Here is an 18970-nt window from a genome sequence, read left to right as displayed (position 1 = left end):
GGCGCATCGTTGAGTCCTTGGACGAGGCACTTTACTCATATTCTCTCACTGTAGGCGTGTGTAAAATGAGTACCAGGCCCTTGATATCGATGTGTCTGTCGGAAAAAAAAAGTAAAATCGCCTAATTGACGTCATGCCTCTTCCTACGTGTTAATTGTTGCTGTTGTCTAGGGACCCTTTGTAAAGCGCTTTGAGCACTTTTAGTGGATATTGCTCTATATGAATGCTCAAGTTTTGTTGTTTTTTAAAATTATTTTTTAGGGGGAGAGGGTTAAGACCCCTTCCCCTACATAGACGTGATTAGTTCTCACTATCTAAATTCTTTCTTTAATCCTTTCCTTACCTACTACAGGTAAATCGTCATATTCGTTACGATGCAACCAACATTTTTCTTATTCAAATTTGTCTTGTACATCATAAAATTTAGATAAAATAAGCAGTGTTTGTAGAGCATGTTTTGCTAAAGAAATAATTTATCACAAGAACTTACTGCTATTGTGTTTGAGTGATAAAAACTATATTTTTGTGTTAGTTGGGTGTGAAGTTTTGGGGTAATCCTGAAAATGGCTGGTAAGGATAGGGTTAAGTTGAAAATTACACATTTGGAGTCATATTTTACTATAAAAATCAACATTTTGATTTCAACTGGGACAATCGATACAATACAATATTATGAAACACAACGCCGGTATATGTGGATTCCACTGTATTTCTAAAAGCTACTAACGTGTCTGAGTCAGAAGTCAACCAAGCGTAAGACATTAACTTTAAAAACGTCTCACATGAACAAGCGGAACAGGCAATTATGTTATTCGTGTTTCAACAAATTCAACGATCGATCTGATTTGATCTGAAGTTGGTTGTATTATGGGAGAAATGCTTTGACTGCCTATTGAGTATTCTGCCATATTTTGGAGAGAGAAAAAAAAAAGACATTTTAAAAATTTTGGCCAGAAAACTCGTCCTTCAAATATTAATATCGATTGAGTAAAAAGACCCTCATCCTGTTAAAAAAGAAAAACTTTAAAACCTTGGATTTCATAGAAGTTTTCAAGGAAGTCCTAGGTTTGAGGTTTTTATGGGTTTTTTTTTTTTTTTTTTTTTTTTTACGATATGATGGGGTCAGTTTAATCTTTTAATCATATTTGAAGGCCGAGATTTCTGGCCAAACTTTTAAAAATATGTTGGGTTTTTTGTTGTTTTTTTTCTTTCTTCAGAAAATGGCACTATTGAAATGACAAAAGATCAAGATCAAGCTATAATATGGACTTTGGGTGCGGACGCTGACAGGACGCATTTTTATTCATATTTGACTAGAAAATCTTTATTTTAAATATTGATAGATCTTGTGTCCAGATGAGAGTTACATAGGTGGTCTCAAACTAAGTACTTTGATAGTGTGCTCTTGGAATCTACATCTGATCCCTATATGTTCCCAGTTCCCCTATGTCTTACTTTTTCTTGGGTGCTTTAATTGTAATTCTAGAACTTTTTACTATCCCATTTCCTTCCTTTTTACTGGCGCTGATATAACCTAAATGTGTTGCAAGCGCCGTAAAACCCTTAAATACAAAACAACAAAACAACAACAAGATCAAGATTATGACAACTGACTTGTCAAAAATAGCTTGTTCGGCTATGTGGTTTAATGGTATGGCACTCGTCTTCGGAACGGAAGGTTTAGTGTTCGAGACCCGTGCTCATTCAGAGCAGAGAAGCGTATAGTTGAGTCCTTGGAAAATATTTTTCTCACATGCTCTCACTGTACTCAAGTGTAAAATGAGTACCTGGCTGTAAACAACGTTGACTCTGTCGGAAATGATTATAATCAGACGTCATGTTTCTACTTAGATTTTAAGTGCGGCTAACGTGGCTAGTGGTATGACACTCGCTTTCGAATCGAAAGGTCCTGGGTTCAAGCCTCGCGCTCGGCGTATAGTTGAGTCCTTGGAAAAGGCTCGTTACTCACATTCTCTCACCGTACTCGGGTGTAAAATGAGTACCTGGCCATCAACAGCGTTGTCTTTGTCCGAAAAATTGTAATATCGCCTAACAGGCGGCATGTCCCGTCCTACATGTTAAATGTTGCTGTTGACCAGGGGCCCCTTTTAAAGCGCTTTGAGCACATTTAAGTGGATATTGCGCTTAATAAAGCTCAATTTTTTAAGTGTTGGTGTTGGCTGGGGATTCCTTATAATGCATATTTCTGTCGTACTCTGGGAAAAAAACATATTTAAAAATTTGGCCAGAAAACTCGTACTTCAAATATTGATCGATTTAAATGACCCTCATCTTGGTAAAAATTCTCAAACCTGGGACTTCGCTCGATCGATATTTGAAGGACGGGTTTTCTAGCCAAATTTTTGAATATGAGATTGTCCAGAGTACGGTACATTAAGTGGATTTGCGCTATATAAATGCTCAAGTTGTTTTGTCTTTGTTTGTTTTGTTTTGTTTTTGTTTTGTTTTTTTTGTTTTGTTTTTTTTTTTTGGGGGGGGGGGGGGGGGGAAGGTTTTTGTCACAATCCTGAAACTTAACAGAAGTGTCAAGTTTGAAACTTTTTGATAAGTTGATCGATATTTCAAGTAAAAGGATTTCTTGCCAAAAAATGTTTAATGAGTTTTGTCAAGAGAAAGTCGGTGTGGGCTCTTTACAAGTGTTTGTTGAGGAAGTTTCTTTAGATTGGTTGGTTCTTGTAGAAGTGATTCTATGAAACGGGTGCGGAAGCCAACTGTATGAAGATTATTATAATTGTGTTTGGTGTGTGTGTGCGTGAGAGAGAGAGAGAGAGAGAGAGAGAGAGAGAGAGAGAGAGAGAGAGGGGAGAATGAGAGAGGGAGAGAGAGAATGAGAGAGAGAGAATGAGAGAGAGAGAATGAGAGAGAGAGAATGAGAGAGAGAGAGAATGAGAGAGGGAGAGAGAGAGAATGAGAGAGGGAGAGAGAGAGAATTAGAGAGAGAGAGAGAGAGAGATTGGGGGAGGGGGGGGGGTGAGGGTGGAAGAAGTAAGTAAAATGTTTTACAGTGGAGGGCTTCGTCACGGTATTGGGTGTCAGTGTCAGCCCTCGGGTGTGTTACGTGACGTTTAATTCAAATCGGCAAACCACCTGGTTCGAGTTCAGACAGAAAATGCAATATAATATAATATACAAGGGGAAATAAATACACAGAGGATTGACTGGGGTTGTCATAATGCGTCAACGACAACCGCCCTCTCACATCTACATAACTACCCCCCCCCCTCCTCCCGCCCCTTCCCTGCCTAACACACACACACACACACACACACACATACACATACACATACACACTCATTTTTCCAATCACTGAGGTGAGAATGATCAGCAAGAACAACCGATGTACAATCGAAGCTAAGCCGGACTATTTAAAAAAAAACACATTAAAAAAATTTTGACCAGAAAACTCGTCCTTGAGATAAAAATCGATTACAATGACCCTCAACTTGTCAAAAGCTCCCAAACTTGAGACTTCACTTGAAGTCCCAGGTTTGAGAGTGTTTGAAAAGATGAGAGTCATTTCAATCGGTCGTTATTTGAAGGACGAGTTTTCTGGCCAAATTTTTTTAATTGTCTTTTCAGAGTCGGACAGAGCTGATGTCCGATTCCCGACATTCAATAAACTAATCAACAACACGCCTCCTTGTGCACCACCTTCTCCTTCTCCTCCGCCCCCCCCCCCCCCCCCCCCACACACACACACACCTACCACCACCATCACCTCTCCCCCACCCACTATCACCATAATCATTATAACCGTCATTACACTCAATAATTATAATTATTGCTACTGTCAACTCGCCTTATTTTCCTCTCGCTCTTTTCTTCTTCATCCGCTCATTATATTATTATTATTCATCATCATCATTCTTTCAATGATCTCTGCTGTCAACTAGCCAACTACGACTACGACTACTACTACTACGACTACTACTACAACTACTACTACGTCCACCATCACATCAACTACCACACTACTGTGATCAGTGAAGTGTTGCTTCTGCTGCTGCTGCTGTAGGTAGTTGCAGTCAAAAGAAGACAAGAGAGAGGGAGGAACGAGGTAGTAGGAGGTGTTTGTTTGTGCTCATTAACCCAGAGTGTCTTGTTTGTATCGGTGACACAAATCCGTATTGCATTTCAAAAAAGGAAGGAGTATATTCTAGATATTACTATTATTATTCAGACAACCAGAAACCCAATTATTCTTAACAGGCGTTCTAATAATGGTAGGTTGTTGTGCTATACTTATCTCAAGATATTATAAAATCACTTTAATCGTTTTTCACGGATCGACCTTATCTCTTTCGTCCTCCAACTTCTCATTATCGTTATTACATTTATTGCTGTTATCATCAATACCGCCAAGAGCATCTCTATCACCACCACCACCACCATCATCATCATCATCATCATCATCATCATCATCATCACCACCATCATCATCATCATCATCATCATAATCATCATCTTCTTCTTCTTCTTCTTCTTCTCTCTTCTTCTCTACTACCTACTACTACTACTACTACTACTACTACTACTACTACTACTACTACTACTACTACTACATTACTACTAGTAGTTGTTGAAGTAGTAGTAGTTGTTGTTGTTGTTGTTGTTGTTGTTGTTGTAGTCCGCTTGGTGGATGCACGCAAATTAATGTGCAACAGGCGACCAGATAGAGATTTTTCCAACATCAAATGACCCACCATTATGATTTGGCAGATTTCATATAATATAATTATTTGAGTCAACGGGTAATAGAATTACCCTTAATCTAAAAAAGTTTGCAAGTTTCAATCTGTAAAAAAAAAAAAGTTATAAAACTGTTTATAGATAGAATGAAGTTGACGTCACTCGGGTCATTGTTATTGTTTTTTGCCATCCACGTTTATGAGTAATTTTCACTAAACTGTATTAACTAGACTATAAAGGTTCATGGTTACACAGAATTGTGTGTGTTGGTTGGTCCGTTATACTTCCGGATGGCAATGTTGTGAGCTTCTTAGACAAGCGCATACTATCTATAGTTTTTAGAATTAACTGTAACTCTCTGCGTGGTCTTCGTAAAGTTATGGCCTGATACTGACCAAAAAATGACGTCAAAATGCCAGTCTTTTGCCACAAAAGAAAACAAATCGTGAGTTGTATTCAATAGTTCAGCCGATGAAATAACTTGTTTCCATGATCACTACTAACGACAACTCACTAGGCGGTGCAAAAACCAAATAATGATGTCAAACTGCCAGTCCTTTTGGATTTCAGTATCAGGCTATAGATAGTTCGAAGATGACGTCATTCGGGTCTTTGTTATTGTTTTTTGCCATCCGCGTTTATGAGTAATGCTCACTAAACTGTATTAACCTGACTATAAACGTTCATGGATACACACAGTTTTGTGTGTTGGTCCGTTATTCTTCCGGATGGCAATGTTATGAGCTTCTTAGCCAAGCGCATACTATCTATAACATAACGATGGCTACGCTCTGTGCCCGTTGACAAAAATTAACATGGGCTGTACGGATTAGGTTTGTTTGTCAACACAGCAGTCGTCAATGGACATGACACGACCGGCCGATGTCCAACAATAATGTAGCTACACACATACATCTTACTTTACTGTGCCATGACATGTTGTCAGACGACAACTATGTTGTAGGCCTATGGCGAGCCAGCATCCGTAGTTCAATGACCGCTGTGACGTCATATTATGATGAATGTTCAATCAAATGATGACGACCGTCATAAAAACACATAACACACGCACATAACACACACTCCTACACACTCACTCCGTAGCCATCGTTATGTTATAGCCTGATACTGAAATCCAAAAGGACTGGCAGTTTGACGTCATTATTTGGTTTTTCCACCGCCTAGTGAGTTATCGTTAGTAGAGCTCATGGAAACAAGTTATTTCATTGGTTGAACTAGTGAATACAACTCACGATTTGTTTTCTTTTGTGGCAAAAGACTGGCATTTTGACGTCATTTTTTGGTCAGTATCAGGCCATAACTTTACGAAGGCCACGCTCACTCACACACACACACTCACTCACAATAATAATAATAATAATAATAATAATAATAATAATAATAATAATAATAATAATAATAATAATATATCTTTATTGTCCCCAAAAAAGTGGCAATTTGTCATTTGGTTACACATTTATAACAATACAATATTGACATAGACACACCCGCACAAGATGCACACTGGTAACATAGTAGTTATCGTAAAATGAGATTGGAACCATACATTTTACATCACACTTCTATTACCAGCATCTCCACAAACATCGAGCTTAAAATCTTTAACACTTATTCAGAGCTGCCAACGTGAAATTTCAAAAAATCATAGTTTTCAAGGGGAATAAAAGAAAAATCCACTTTAAATAGCTTTAGAAATAAATAATTTGCCATCAGCGTGATCCAAAAATGCTCCTAAATCCTGAATATAGGCTCTATGGAAGTAAACTTTCCTTTTCAACAAGATTTATTGAGTCAAAGAGGAGATATATCTATATATCTATCTATCTATCTATATATCTATCTATCTATCTATCTATCTATCTATATATCTATCTATCTATCTATCTATCTATCTATCTATCTATCTATCTATCTATCTATCTATATGTCTATATATCTACCTATATATCTATCTATCTATCTATCTATCTGTCTATCTATCTATCTATCTATCTATCTATATATAATACCTATATATCTATCTATCTGACTATCTATCTGTCTATCTCTCTCACTCACTCCACACACACACACACACACACACACATATATAATATATATATATGTGTGTGTGTGTGTGTGTGTGTGTGTGTGTGTAGCCATTCATTGCGTGTGTTTGTATATTTGTTTGCAAGCATCAATCCATACACCAGCCATGTCTTTGTACGAGAAGGAAAGCACGACAACGGTGATATCGACCCAACTATTTCAATTGTATTGTCTGCCCTTTGTTTTATTCTCCATGATTAAAAATGAATCGGTTACCGTTTTAAACAACTAGAATCGATTCTTGATCGATGTGCGTAACCCTTGTAGGATCGTGGGTGTCGTGCACTGACAAAATACTTTTTTACATTTTGGCCGAAAAGCTTCTTCTTTTTCTTCTTATTCTTCTTCTTCTTCTTCTTCTTCTTCTTCTTCTTCTTCTTCTTCTTCTTCTTCTTCTTCTTCTTCTTCTTCTTCTTCTTCTTCTTCTTCTTCTACTACTTCTTCTTCTTCTCCTTCTATATATATATCTCACTCCCAGTCTCTCTCCAAGAGTCACAGTTCACTGGTTTCAAAAGAGGTTTTGTGGCTTGGTGGTCAAGTGGCAGGACACTCCCCTTCAAAAAAAAATAATTGAGCTTTATATAGCGCAATATCCACTAAATGTGCTCAAAGCGCTTTACAAGGCGTCCCTGGTCAATAGCAACGTTTAACATGTAGGACGGGACATGACGCCTGTTAGGCGATATTACAATTTTTCGGACAAAGACAACGATGTTAACGGCCAGGTACTCATTTTACACATGAGTACGGTGAGAGAATGTGAGTAAAGAGCCTTTTCCAAGGACTCAACTATGCGCCGAGCGCGAGGCTCGAACCCAGGACCTTCCGATCCGAAAGCGAGTGTCATACCACTAGACCACATAGCCGCACCAGTAGGTCCCGGATTTTTCTCTGACTCTGAGCATCGCAAAGCTGAATCCATAGAAAAAAACTGTTTACTCGCATTATCTCACCATAATCGGGGGTAAAATAAGTACCTACCTGGTCGATAAAAGCGTTATCTATTTCGAAAAATATAACCCTGCCTTACAGACGTCATGTCTCGACCTCCATGTTAAGTGTCACTGTTGTCTTGGGATCCCTTATAAAGCGCTTTGAGCGCGTTTAGTGAATGTTGAGTTATATAAATGCCCAAGTTTCATTGTCTTTTTCATATCAATAAAAAATATATCTATAGATTATCTTGAACACGGGTATTTTATATGAGTTTCAATTCTCTCCTTAAAATTCGATTTTAGTGATAATTGTGGGTCAACTACTTGATAATTTGTGCAGTCCGAAAATTCGTAAATGCAACATAATATAGATAGTTTGAAGATGGCATCACTCATGTGTTTGTTATTGTTTTTTGCCATCCACTTTTATGAGTAATGCTCACTGAACTGTATTAACCTGACTATAAACGTTCATGGATACACACATTTTTGTGTGTTGGTCCGTTATACTTCCAGATGGCAATGTTATGAGCTTCTTAGACAAGCGCTTTCTATCTATAGATAGAATGCGCTTGGCCAAGGAGTTCACAACATTGCCATCCGGAAGTATAACGGACCAACACACAAACTCTGTGTAACCATGAACTTTTATAGTCTGGTTAATAGATAGTTCGAAGATGACGTCACTCAGGCCTTTGTTATTGCTTTTGCCATCCGCGTTTGTGAGTTGTTCTCACTAAACTGTATTAACCAGACTATAAAAGTTCATGGTTACACAGAGTTTGTGTGTTGGTCCGTTATACTTCCGGATGGCAATGTTGTGAACTCCTTGGCCAAGCGCATTCTATCTATAACTTAACGATGGCGACGGCTAAACACTTTACAGCAAACAACCTGTTATGCACATTATTATGCTGAGACGCTCAATTCGACACATTCAAGAGAATCTGCGGCCTACGTTCAATTCATAATCTGTATATTATATCTTTTTGCCCGAGTGATAACGATACAAATCAGTACAGAATCGTTGAATTATAAATACCGATACTACATAATACTGTTTAATATAACATAACGTTATAGAATGATAAATGGACATAATATATATATATATATATATATATATATATATATATATATATATATATATATATCAAGGATTACTATACTGTATAGTTGTCCTTGATATATATATATATATATATATATATATATATATATATATATATATATATATATATATATATATGTGTGGTGTGTGTGTGTGTGTGTGTTGTGTATATATATAAAGATGCACAACAAGCATTATTTTCTCAAGCCTATTGAATTGAATGATACCATTAGGTGTAATAATTATACATCGTGTGCACAAGAGCGCGACTGTTAACTCACTCAACCCTAACACCGACTATATCCGTAGTTTACCCGGGGTTACTTTCACCCCATGCTTATTTATTACTTTTTTATGAGACAAATTATTGTCGTAGTATCAAAGCTAATGTTTTTTTTTTTAGTTTTTGCATTTTAAAGATAATTGAATGCAACTATTTAGACATGCTCATATTTAATACATTTTTTCCAATTATGAAAAGTAGCAAACATCTCTAGGATATTTAATAATATGAAAGGGCAAAAGCAATTTATCCTACTTACACAACTTTAGCACTATCTAGATACAACTTGACTTACTTGACTTAGATGCCTTTCGCGTCTCGACCGAAAGATCGGGTCGCCTTGGCTGTTTCCAGTATTTCCTGTGTGAGGTGTCTCCAATATTGCCGGTCCTCTGCTAGGGTCAGATTTTTAAGGTCCCCTGCCGTTATGAGACTAATGCTTTGTCCAAGTGTTGTGACGTTTTTGTTTAGGATCACAGGGAGTGTTGTGATCGGTCTTCCTCTGAAAAGGTTCCCGTGTTTTTGGAAATATCCCGACATGGCTTGGTTAGCTGGTATGTTTTTGTCCCTGCGTAGTATGTGACCGAAAAGTTGCCATCGTTGCTGTAAAATGTCAAGGGAGATTGGTCTTTCTTTTGTGATCTTATAGAGTGATTCATTTGAGATCTTTTTTGGGTATTTGATGTCCAGTACCCTTCTTAGCTGTGTGCGATGGAAGGCATCCAGATGTTCTTCTTCGGATTTTGTCAACGCCCAAGTGCCGCAGTTATACAGAAGTACAACTATCTTGACTTAAAAGAGGAATTTATGGTTTTGCACGCATAAAGAGGCTCGTTGAACATCTCCTTGTTGCAAACATCTATTATTGAAATATAATGGAATAACCAAATTGAAGTCTCTCAGCACTTTTTTTTTTTTAAATCATTTTTAGCCAGCCATTTTTATGAGTAGTTCTTACTATATTATGGTATCAATTAATACTATAAACGTTCAAGGTTACACATCGTTTTGTGTTTTGATACGGCTGGCGGATGTTGTGAGTATTTTAACTAAGTCGCTACTACTACTACAACTACTACTACTACTACTACTACTACTACTACTACTACTACTACTACTACTACTACTACTACTACTACCACTACTACTACTACTACTACTACTACTACTACTACTTCTACTACTACTACTTCTACTACTACTACTACTACTACTACTACTACTACTACTACTACTACTACTACTACTACTACTACTACCGTACTCTGAAAATGCATGTACCTATTTATAAATTTTGGCCGGAAGCGCGTCCTTCAAAAATCGATCCATTAAAATGGCCGTGCTCCTGGCCAGAACTCTCAAACCTGGGACCGTATATTTTAGTTATTTTTTTCTCTATTTTTTTTTTTTTTTTTTTTTTTTTTTGTCGTTCCAGGCAGATCAACTGACAGAGGAACAGATTGCCGGTACGTATCTTATATTTCACATCTCGCCTTTCGACCTATAAGTCCCTGGTTCGAGCCTCGCTATTGGCATAATTGAGTCCTTGGAAAAGGCTCTTTACTCACATCCTGTCCCCGTACTCAGTACTACTCGGCTATGTCAGTACTTGTGCGGCTATGTGGTCTAGTGGTATGACACTCGCTTTCGGATCGGAAGGTCCTGGGTTCGAGCCTCGCTCGACGCATACTTGAGTCCTTGGAAAAGACTCTTTACTCACATTCTCTCACCGTACTCAGGTGTCAAATGAGTACCTGGCCGTTAACAGCGTTGTCTTTGCCCGAAAAATTGTAATATCGCCTAACAGGCGTCATGTCTCGTCCTACCTGTTAAATGTTGCTGTTGACCAGGGACCCTTTGTAAAGCGCTTTGAGCACGTTAAGTGGATATTGCGCTATTTAAAAGCTCAATTTTTTGTACTACTTTTGGGGGGTTTTTTGGTTGTGTGGTTGTTTGGATCTTTTGTCTGATTTTGTAACTTTTTTTTGTTCATTTCTGTCTTTTATTTTGGTTTGTTTTTGTTTTGTTTTCTTTTTTTTTCCTAATGATGTCACAACTTTGGATATCAAACTCAAAGATGAGTACAGAGAATCAAAGAATTGATAATAATAATAATAATAATAATAATAATAATAATAATAATAATAATAATAATAATAATAATAATAATATAATATAATATTATAATAAATAATAATAATAATAATAATAATAATAATAATAATAATAATAATATAATAATAATAATAATAATAATAATAATAATAATAATAATAATAATAATAATAATAATAATAATGAAATTTATTTATATTGCGCCCACTCCTCTATACAATAAAGCTCTAGGCGCATTTACAATTTCTGATTTTCATGTGAGAGTACTTTACACTTTACACGCATTATCTACCCTGATCAGATTCGATCCATAATTCTTGGCTAAAGGCAGTGATTGATATAATTTGTGTGCAAGGTTACTGGTACATAAAGGACGTCTAACATGCGATTTGAACGGCATGTCATGTAAATTTAGCTTCTCGTGGCCTTTTTAGATAAAACGAATAAGCAGAATATTCTGCATGCAACCCATTGGAGAATGTAAAATTTTGGAAATATGCTAAAAATGAGAACAATAGAATCATTAATAAAACTCCTACGTACAAGTATCGGCCTTGCTCTCCTGTATTCATATCCTACCATCGAGAATTGGATTTGATCGGAAAATCGTTCCTTATTGTCCATACTTCGTACTATGTCAAAATGCCTTTTCACATTTTGGCTAGAAAATTTTATCGATCAATTAAAATAACCTCCCAGCTTGCCAATAATTCTTAAACTCCAGAGGGCCAGAATTTTTGCCAAGTTGGAGGGGGGGGGGGGGGGGGGTTCATTTTGATAGACCCATATAAAATATAATATGAAGTAAACGTTTCCTGGTCAAAATGTAAAAAAAAAAAATTAAAAAATTAAAACCTTTTGGCTTGGCGGTGCATGGCGGTATTCGCATAAAGTCTCGAGAAGAATGCTTGACAAGTCGAGTTGGGGGGAGGGGGGGGGGGTTTATTTTAATCGAATCGATTGATATAGTGTAAGTTTTTCTTGTTAAATTGTAATAATGTACATTTGCAGTGCATTTTAGTTTTAGCATTCAGTAAGAATGTTTAATAAGTTGAGTTGGAAGAGGGAGATTCTAATCGTTTGATATAATATAATGAAGAAAAGTTTTGTGGCCAAAATAATGAAAAAGCGTTTTGGCGATGTTTGGCCATATTCACACAACATAGGTCATTTATTATTGATGGATTTATAGGAAGCCTGTGGTCACAGGAGGATCGTAGAGAGTCATTCAGGCACCACTACAAGACTTGCCGATTCTGTTATTTGCCGTCTTGCCATTCATTCATTCACTCACCTTTTAACGAGTTTTTTTTTTTTTCCAGAACACGCCCGTCAACATGTTAATGATGTGTCGTCAGGCTGTAATCGTTAAGAGCCATAATCAAGCCCAAGGAGTCACAGTTTATCCTGATTATTTCTATTTCCATCGCGTAAATCGGAAAATACGAATTGCCTGTTACCATTTGGATAGGGCGCTGGTCTATTGTAAAGTACTTTCCGCCAGATCTATCAGACCCAGGTAACAAACCACTTCTGTGTGGACAGGGGATCGGAAAACAGCTGGAGTACACTTTTAGCATTGATATCGGTCCCTTTGCTTGTGGGGCGTGTGCTCTTCAGAGTTATTTGTATCCACTGGCAACTCTAATGCTCTATTATAATTTGTTTACCCCCATAAAGGCAACGTTCAACTACAAGCCTTTTCAAATATTTATTCAGAGTTCTCGATCTCCTGCTGAAACGAAATTTGCATAAAAGCATTTGATGCTCAATATTTCCAATTCTAAATCTAGTCGTTTTGTGTTTGAATTGTATGAGAAATAGCTAGATGAATGGTTTCAACGTGGTCAAGGACAGCGTGGGTGAAAAAAGATCGCGAAACTCTGGCCCCAGCGTTGTGCGCTGTTATCTTTAGTTATTCGTGCGTTCAATACGCTTCAACAGTCGTAACGTCACTTTCCTCGTAATGACGCATGGTAACTTAGTAACTGGCTCTAAACTATCGGAACAATGACGATTAAAAATCTGATCAACGTTTTGACTTTTACACATTCTGATCACAAGACAAATGAAAAGTTCTAGCCAGCATGAAGAATAAAAAGTAACGACTTTCTTTGTTTAGAACCACGATAGCAGCCGTTGCTGGCGGCGTGACATCAGACAATTGAATCCAATATATAATTATAATTTAGAATTGTTATTCCAATTGTGAAGAAACAAACACTATTTTTAATCATGTAGCTACCGCTCTCAGCGTTTCAGCGTTTCAGTGTTCCCAATCAGCAATCAAAATTTGACTGTTCTTGGTTTCTTACTTTTTAAATCTCTAGAGATACATACCGTGTTTGGGGCTTATCTCCATTATGATACTTACTACTTACTTAATCCTCTTCGGGCCTTGAGGCGCATAGGGCATCCACCAGACATCTCCATTTTGCGATCGGCTGCTTTTGCGGTGGCTGTATTCCAGGACAGGCCTTCTTCCTTTAATCCTTTCTCCATGGTCCTTCACCAGGTTTCTTTGGGTCTTCCCCGCTTTCTCTTCCCATCTGCTGTCCAGTCAAGGCTGTCTTGGGAAATGACCGTTTTTCCATTCTGGCCACATGACCCAGCCAACTCCATCTTCTTGGTGAACGCGCCTTTCAGCATTCTGCCCCAAGGTTGTGGAATTTACTACCACTAGAGATACGTTTTTCGTCTTCACTAGAGGAATTCAAGCGTCGATTGAAGACAATCTTATTTCGACAGGCTTTCTTTTGATTATGTGTATAATTAGCGTTGGTCGTGTACTGTGTTAGGGCTTAATCTATGTTATGCTCCCAGAGCCCTCCTGAAGAAGGGATGTTTGGCGCACTATAAATCTATACCATTATTATTATTATTATTATTATTATTATTATTATTATTATTATTATTATTATTATTTGGCTTTCATTGCTAGTGCAGTCAGCTTTCTTTAATAGATCCACTGTGTAGGCCATTATGATAAGATATAATAAATCGTGACCTACCTTGAGCTTCGGATTTTTGTCGACATGCTCGGATTCTCGCACGCCTTTTGGCTTCTCCCGAGAGTGTTCCCTGTCCTTTGAAATGCCCAAATTATTTCAATTTTAGATCATTGTCTAAGCTGAAAGAAAGCTCATAATGATATATTCTTCTTTTTCTGTCTTGGTTCAGAATTCAAAGAGGCTTTCAGCCTTTTCGACAAAGATGGCGACGGCACCATCACCACCAAAGAGTTGGGAACCGTCATGAGATCTCTGGGACAAAACCCTACAGAGGCTGAACTCCAGGACATGATCAACGAAGTCGATGCTGACGGTAAGTTTTAGGCTGGGTTAGATAGACCAAAAGATACAACATAACTAGTCGAATCATGAGACGCCTAGTGGGGGATCATCAAGTGAAAGCTTTTTGGGTGGCAGTGTGGCTCAGCGGTACGGTCTTTGCTTCGTACCCGAAAGGCCGAAAGGTGCCGAGTTCGATCACTTGCCGCTGCGCTGTGTGGCCTTGAGAAGTCACCTCACCCTAGCTCAATTTGCGGCGCTGCACTGCGGCTGACGCCTGGGTTATTCCAATCTTCCCTTGGAATAGATCCTAGAGACAAATTCCCCCTGTGGGATGAATAAAGGGAATTTTATTTATTTTATTTTATTTATTTATCAGCCCTCGAAACAAGCTGTAAATCTTCAAGATTATTTGGACCGTGTAGTGAAAAGTTGAAGCAGGGGTTGTTGCAAGATCAAAATCAACCTATTAAACAGTGCCAGACAAAATAGAAAATGTAAATGTTGCTGCTCGAAGCTCGAAGAAATAAATAACAGTGTGAAATTGAATGTAAGCTTCAATTTAATATACGAAAAATATACGATAAAATGGACGTTTCGGGTTTCTCTTTAATCAACAAAACAGAATGAATGAAACACTACAGACTACGGTGACGTCACAGACTATGGGTGACGTCCAATCAAGGGACGCTACTCTTCCGCTAATCTCATTCCCTATTAAATCAATCCCATAATTGCGTTTGTCTATCAGACCTGCAAATGTGTGCACGTCGGTCTCAGTCGTTCAAAAGAATTTGAATGAAAGCTTACTAACCTAATGAATTGGAAATCGAAATCAAATTGTTTTGATGTGTTTTATGTTTACAGGAAACGGAACTATTGATTTCCCAGAGTTCCTCGCCATGATGGCCAAGAAGATGAAGGACTCGGACAGTGAAGAAGAAATCCGCGAAGCATTCCGAGTCTTCGACAAAGACGGCAACGGTTTCATTTCCGCCGCTGAATTGCGTCACGTGATGACCAACTTGGGAGAAAAGTTGACAGATGAGGAGGTTGACGAGATGATTAGAGAAGCTGACATTGATGGGGATGGACAGGTCAACTATGATGGTGAGTGGACGGATGGATGGCCGATTTGAGTAAATTATTCATGATAACTCGTTATGTGTCCACTTTCATGGAATATCAACGTTATTGGAATAAGCTAGCATGACGTATTAGACATCAACACAACAGTCACCAGACTGGGTCGAAGTGACATGGTCGAAGGCGAAGTAGTTGGGCTTCGTGTACTTTGAACTATTAATGTTGTGGATTTTGATTTATATAAATGTTCATTTTAAGAAATCAAATATCGTTCTATCGAGAGATTCAAGAGATTTTCACATTGACAAAACACCCAAAACCCATGTCTTCAGAGAAGTTTCATATTTTATGCGGCTATATGGGTCTTGTGATTTGATACTCACTTCCCAACTGGAAGGTCCCAGGGTTTGAGTCCAGCTTTGAGCGGCGCATAATTAAGTCCTTGGAAGAAGCTCTTTTCTTATTCTATTGCCGTACTCATGTGTAAAAACAGTAGTTTGCCGTTAACGTGTAGTCTCGGGGGAAATATTGTAATATCACCTAAGAGGCGCCATGTCTTGTCCTAAACGTAAAGTGTCCCTGTTGGCTAGGAATCCGTTGTAAAGCGCCTTGAGCACCTGTAGTGGATATTGCACTTTATAAATGGTCTAGTGTAAATGCTCTATTATTAGACAGCGATACACAAGTCACGAGACGGGGACAAAGTGACATGGTCGAATTCGATGTGATTGGGTTTCATTTACTTGGAACAGTTGCTCTTCACACAATAAATCTGGTCTGTCGTACTTTGCAATTTCATATTTTGGCCATTAAAGCTTTAAGTTTAATTAAGGTGAGCATTTGTATAGCGCAATTTCCACTAAAGCAGTTGCAAGTGGTCCCTAGCCAACAGCAACACTTCACCGGTCAGATATGCTACCATTACACTGCCTGCCTGGACTGGGGATCGAACCTCAGACCTTCTGATTACCTGCCAGACGTGCTACCATGCTACCAGTGTATGTAATGGTAGCACGTCTGACCGCTGAGCAGAAGGTTGGAGGTTCGATCCCCAGTCGTGGCATGCTGATTTTTGGGGATGGCTTTTTCTTGTATTTTTCTTTATTGCTTTGTCTAGCACTGTTTTATACACCACATTTTTCAGATCTTAATCTCATATATGTAACAGGCATGAAGCAAAATATGCTGGGGTTTTGTTTTTGTTATTTTTTGGGGTTTTTTTGTTTTGTTGTTTTGTTTTGTTTTGTTCTGTTTTCTGTTGTTTTTTTTTTTTTGTTTTTTTTTTTTTTTTGGGGGGGGGTGTTTGTTTAGTTGTTTTTTATGGGTTTTTTTTGTTTTGTTTTTTGGGGTTTTTTGTTTTTGTTTTTGTATATTCATTTTTTATTTTATTTTTTTTTTATATTTTGTTTTGTTTTTGTCAGAAATCCTAATTTCTTTTTCTTTCTTCCACTCCACAGAATTTGTGAAGATGATGACATCAAAATAGAGATTTTTTACAAGTATAGCTATAATATTATATTGTACATAATTCCATCCAACTGACACACCAGCAGTTATCACCACAACCAACACACCCATCACCGCATCGTCACCGTTATATTTTCCATGTATGCCTTGGTTGATTGATGATACATACATGACGTCATCGTCCCCATTTCCAGTTGAAGGACGTGCTTCAAGATGAACACATCAAACTGACCTGGACATTATGCTAAATCCAACATAATACTATTATGATTTATATTCCAATTTTAATATTTTGAGTAGCAAAACTCTTTTTTTTAATAAAAAAAAAATAACCATCTTGTGTTATCATTTTATTAATGTAAATGTTGCTGCTCGAAGCTTGAAGAAATAAATAACAATGTGAATTTGAATGTAAGCTTCAATTTAATATTTTATCTCGTTTCGTATTTTAAATTGAAGCTTACATTCATTTTCACATTGTTATTCATAATTTTATTTCGAAATCAAATCTCGTTTATTTGTAAACAAAAGAGAAGGTGTGAGACTTGTGACGTATGAATTGAAGATTTTAATAAAAGTTTCCAATCCCGAATATATTTGTGGCCATTCAGCTCAAAATGGTATTATGTCGGTGAGAAACTGAAACCTTGAGTTTTTAACTTAATGCTGAAATAATGCTGAAAACTTATATAGCGCTATAACTCTGAGAAACCAGACTCTAAGCGCTCCAGGATGAAGTAGGGATTTTTTTCTGACCCCCTCCCCACCTCAACTCCCCCCCCCCCCTCCACCTTCCCATTCCATCTAAGCACGATTTAGGTAGCTGGGATTGTTACGAGGGTGGGTAAAAAAAAGTAATAGGACTGAGTTCAGTTATTTTTCATGGGACGAAATATTTGGCTCAATTGAATTTATACATGTACTCTTTAAACCAAAAGTTGAAAATTTATTTTGATTCTGTAAAATTTTGACAAAGTTATGACAGTTCAAATTCGGAGCCCCACGAATGTCCGTCAGCGACATGAAGCTGTCATTGAATTTCTTGTTTTCGAAGAAGAAACCTGGAGTAACATTTTTAAACGCCTTGAGAAAGTTTTAATAACTCAGGCATTTAAGAGGCAGAGTTTTAGGTGTGTTGAACAGTAACTCGTCATTTAGAAGAAAATTAAATGAGATGCAATCCAATACTTACACTGAAACCCCCTCAACCATGTCATTATCTGACAAATCTTGTGATGGTCGCCGTGCAAGCAGTCACAAATTGGTGAATCAAATAAAGACAGAAGCATTGATCAGATCTGATAGAAGAACTTCTCTTGATGAGGTAACAGGTACCTAAAATAGACATTGAAGCGACTGAAAGCAAGAATTCGTCGAGTCAGACCGGATTTCTAGATGGAACGAGTATTGTTTCTTCATGAAAATGTCCTTCCACAAACAAGTGTCAGAAAAAGGGAAGTAATCGGTAGACGACGCTGTCTCACCCTCCGCATTCACCAGACTTTGCACTTTCACTTTCAGGCTTCCATCTTTTTGGTCCTCTGAATGAGGCAATGAGGAGACATCGCTTTGAAGATGATTAAGAAGCCAAGTGAAAAATTGGCTGAAAGTTCAGTCAACTCAGTTTTACGAGGACCGAATATCCGAAATGTCAATTACTTGTTTGTATTATTACAATCCGAAGCCCTTCTACATTCAAATTTTTGTCTTGTTTTTTAATGTATCGACCCCAGGCTTCAGGCAATCCCCATCACCCTCTAATTAAAGCTTTGTCTTTCGGAGAATCCTGGACACCTTCAGAATAATACGCGGCTGAAAAAACAACATAGTATACAGATACAGATCTAATAGACTCAACATGATA

The 18970-nt window shown here is 37.6% G+C and overlaps 1 protein-coding gene across 1 annotated transcript; it reads left to right on the top strand.

The window, feature by feature from the left end:
* Window positions 1-3752: 3752 nt before the first annotated feature.
* LOC144963415 (calmodulin-like) lies at window positions 3753-17441 on the top strand. Its single transcript, XM_078897419.1, has 5 exons — window positions 3753-4244; window positions 10584-10614; window positions 14444-14587; window positions 15421-15663; window positions 17097-17441. Exons 1-5 carry the CDS (start codon window positions 4242-4244, stop codon window positions 17123-17125), a joined length of 450 nt encoding a protein of 149 aa, XP_078753545.1. The 5' UTR covers window positions 3753-4241; the 3' UTR covers window positions 17126-17441.
* Window positions 17442-18970: the final 1529 nt, after the last annotated feature.

The sequence above is a fragment of the Berghia stephanieae genome, chromosome 1, assembly GCF_034508935.2.
Source record: "Berghia stephanieae isolate SIO BIC M18660-M18661 chromosome 1, UCSD_Bste_1.3, whole genome shotgun sequence".
Taxonomy (NCBI): Eukaryota; Metazoa; Mollusca; class Gastropoda; order Nudibranchia; family Aeolidiidae; genus Berghia; species Berghia stephanieae.
This window is presented reverse-complemented; position numbering and strand designations above follow the sequence as displayed.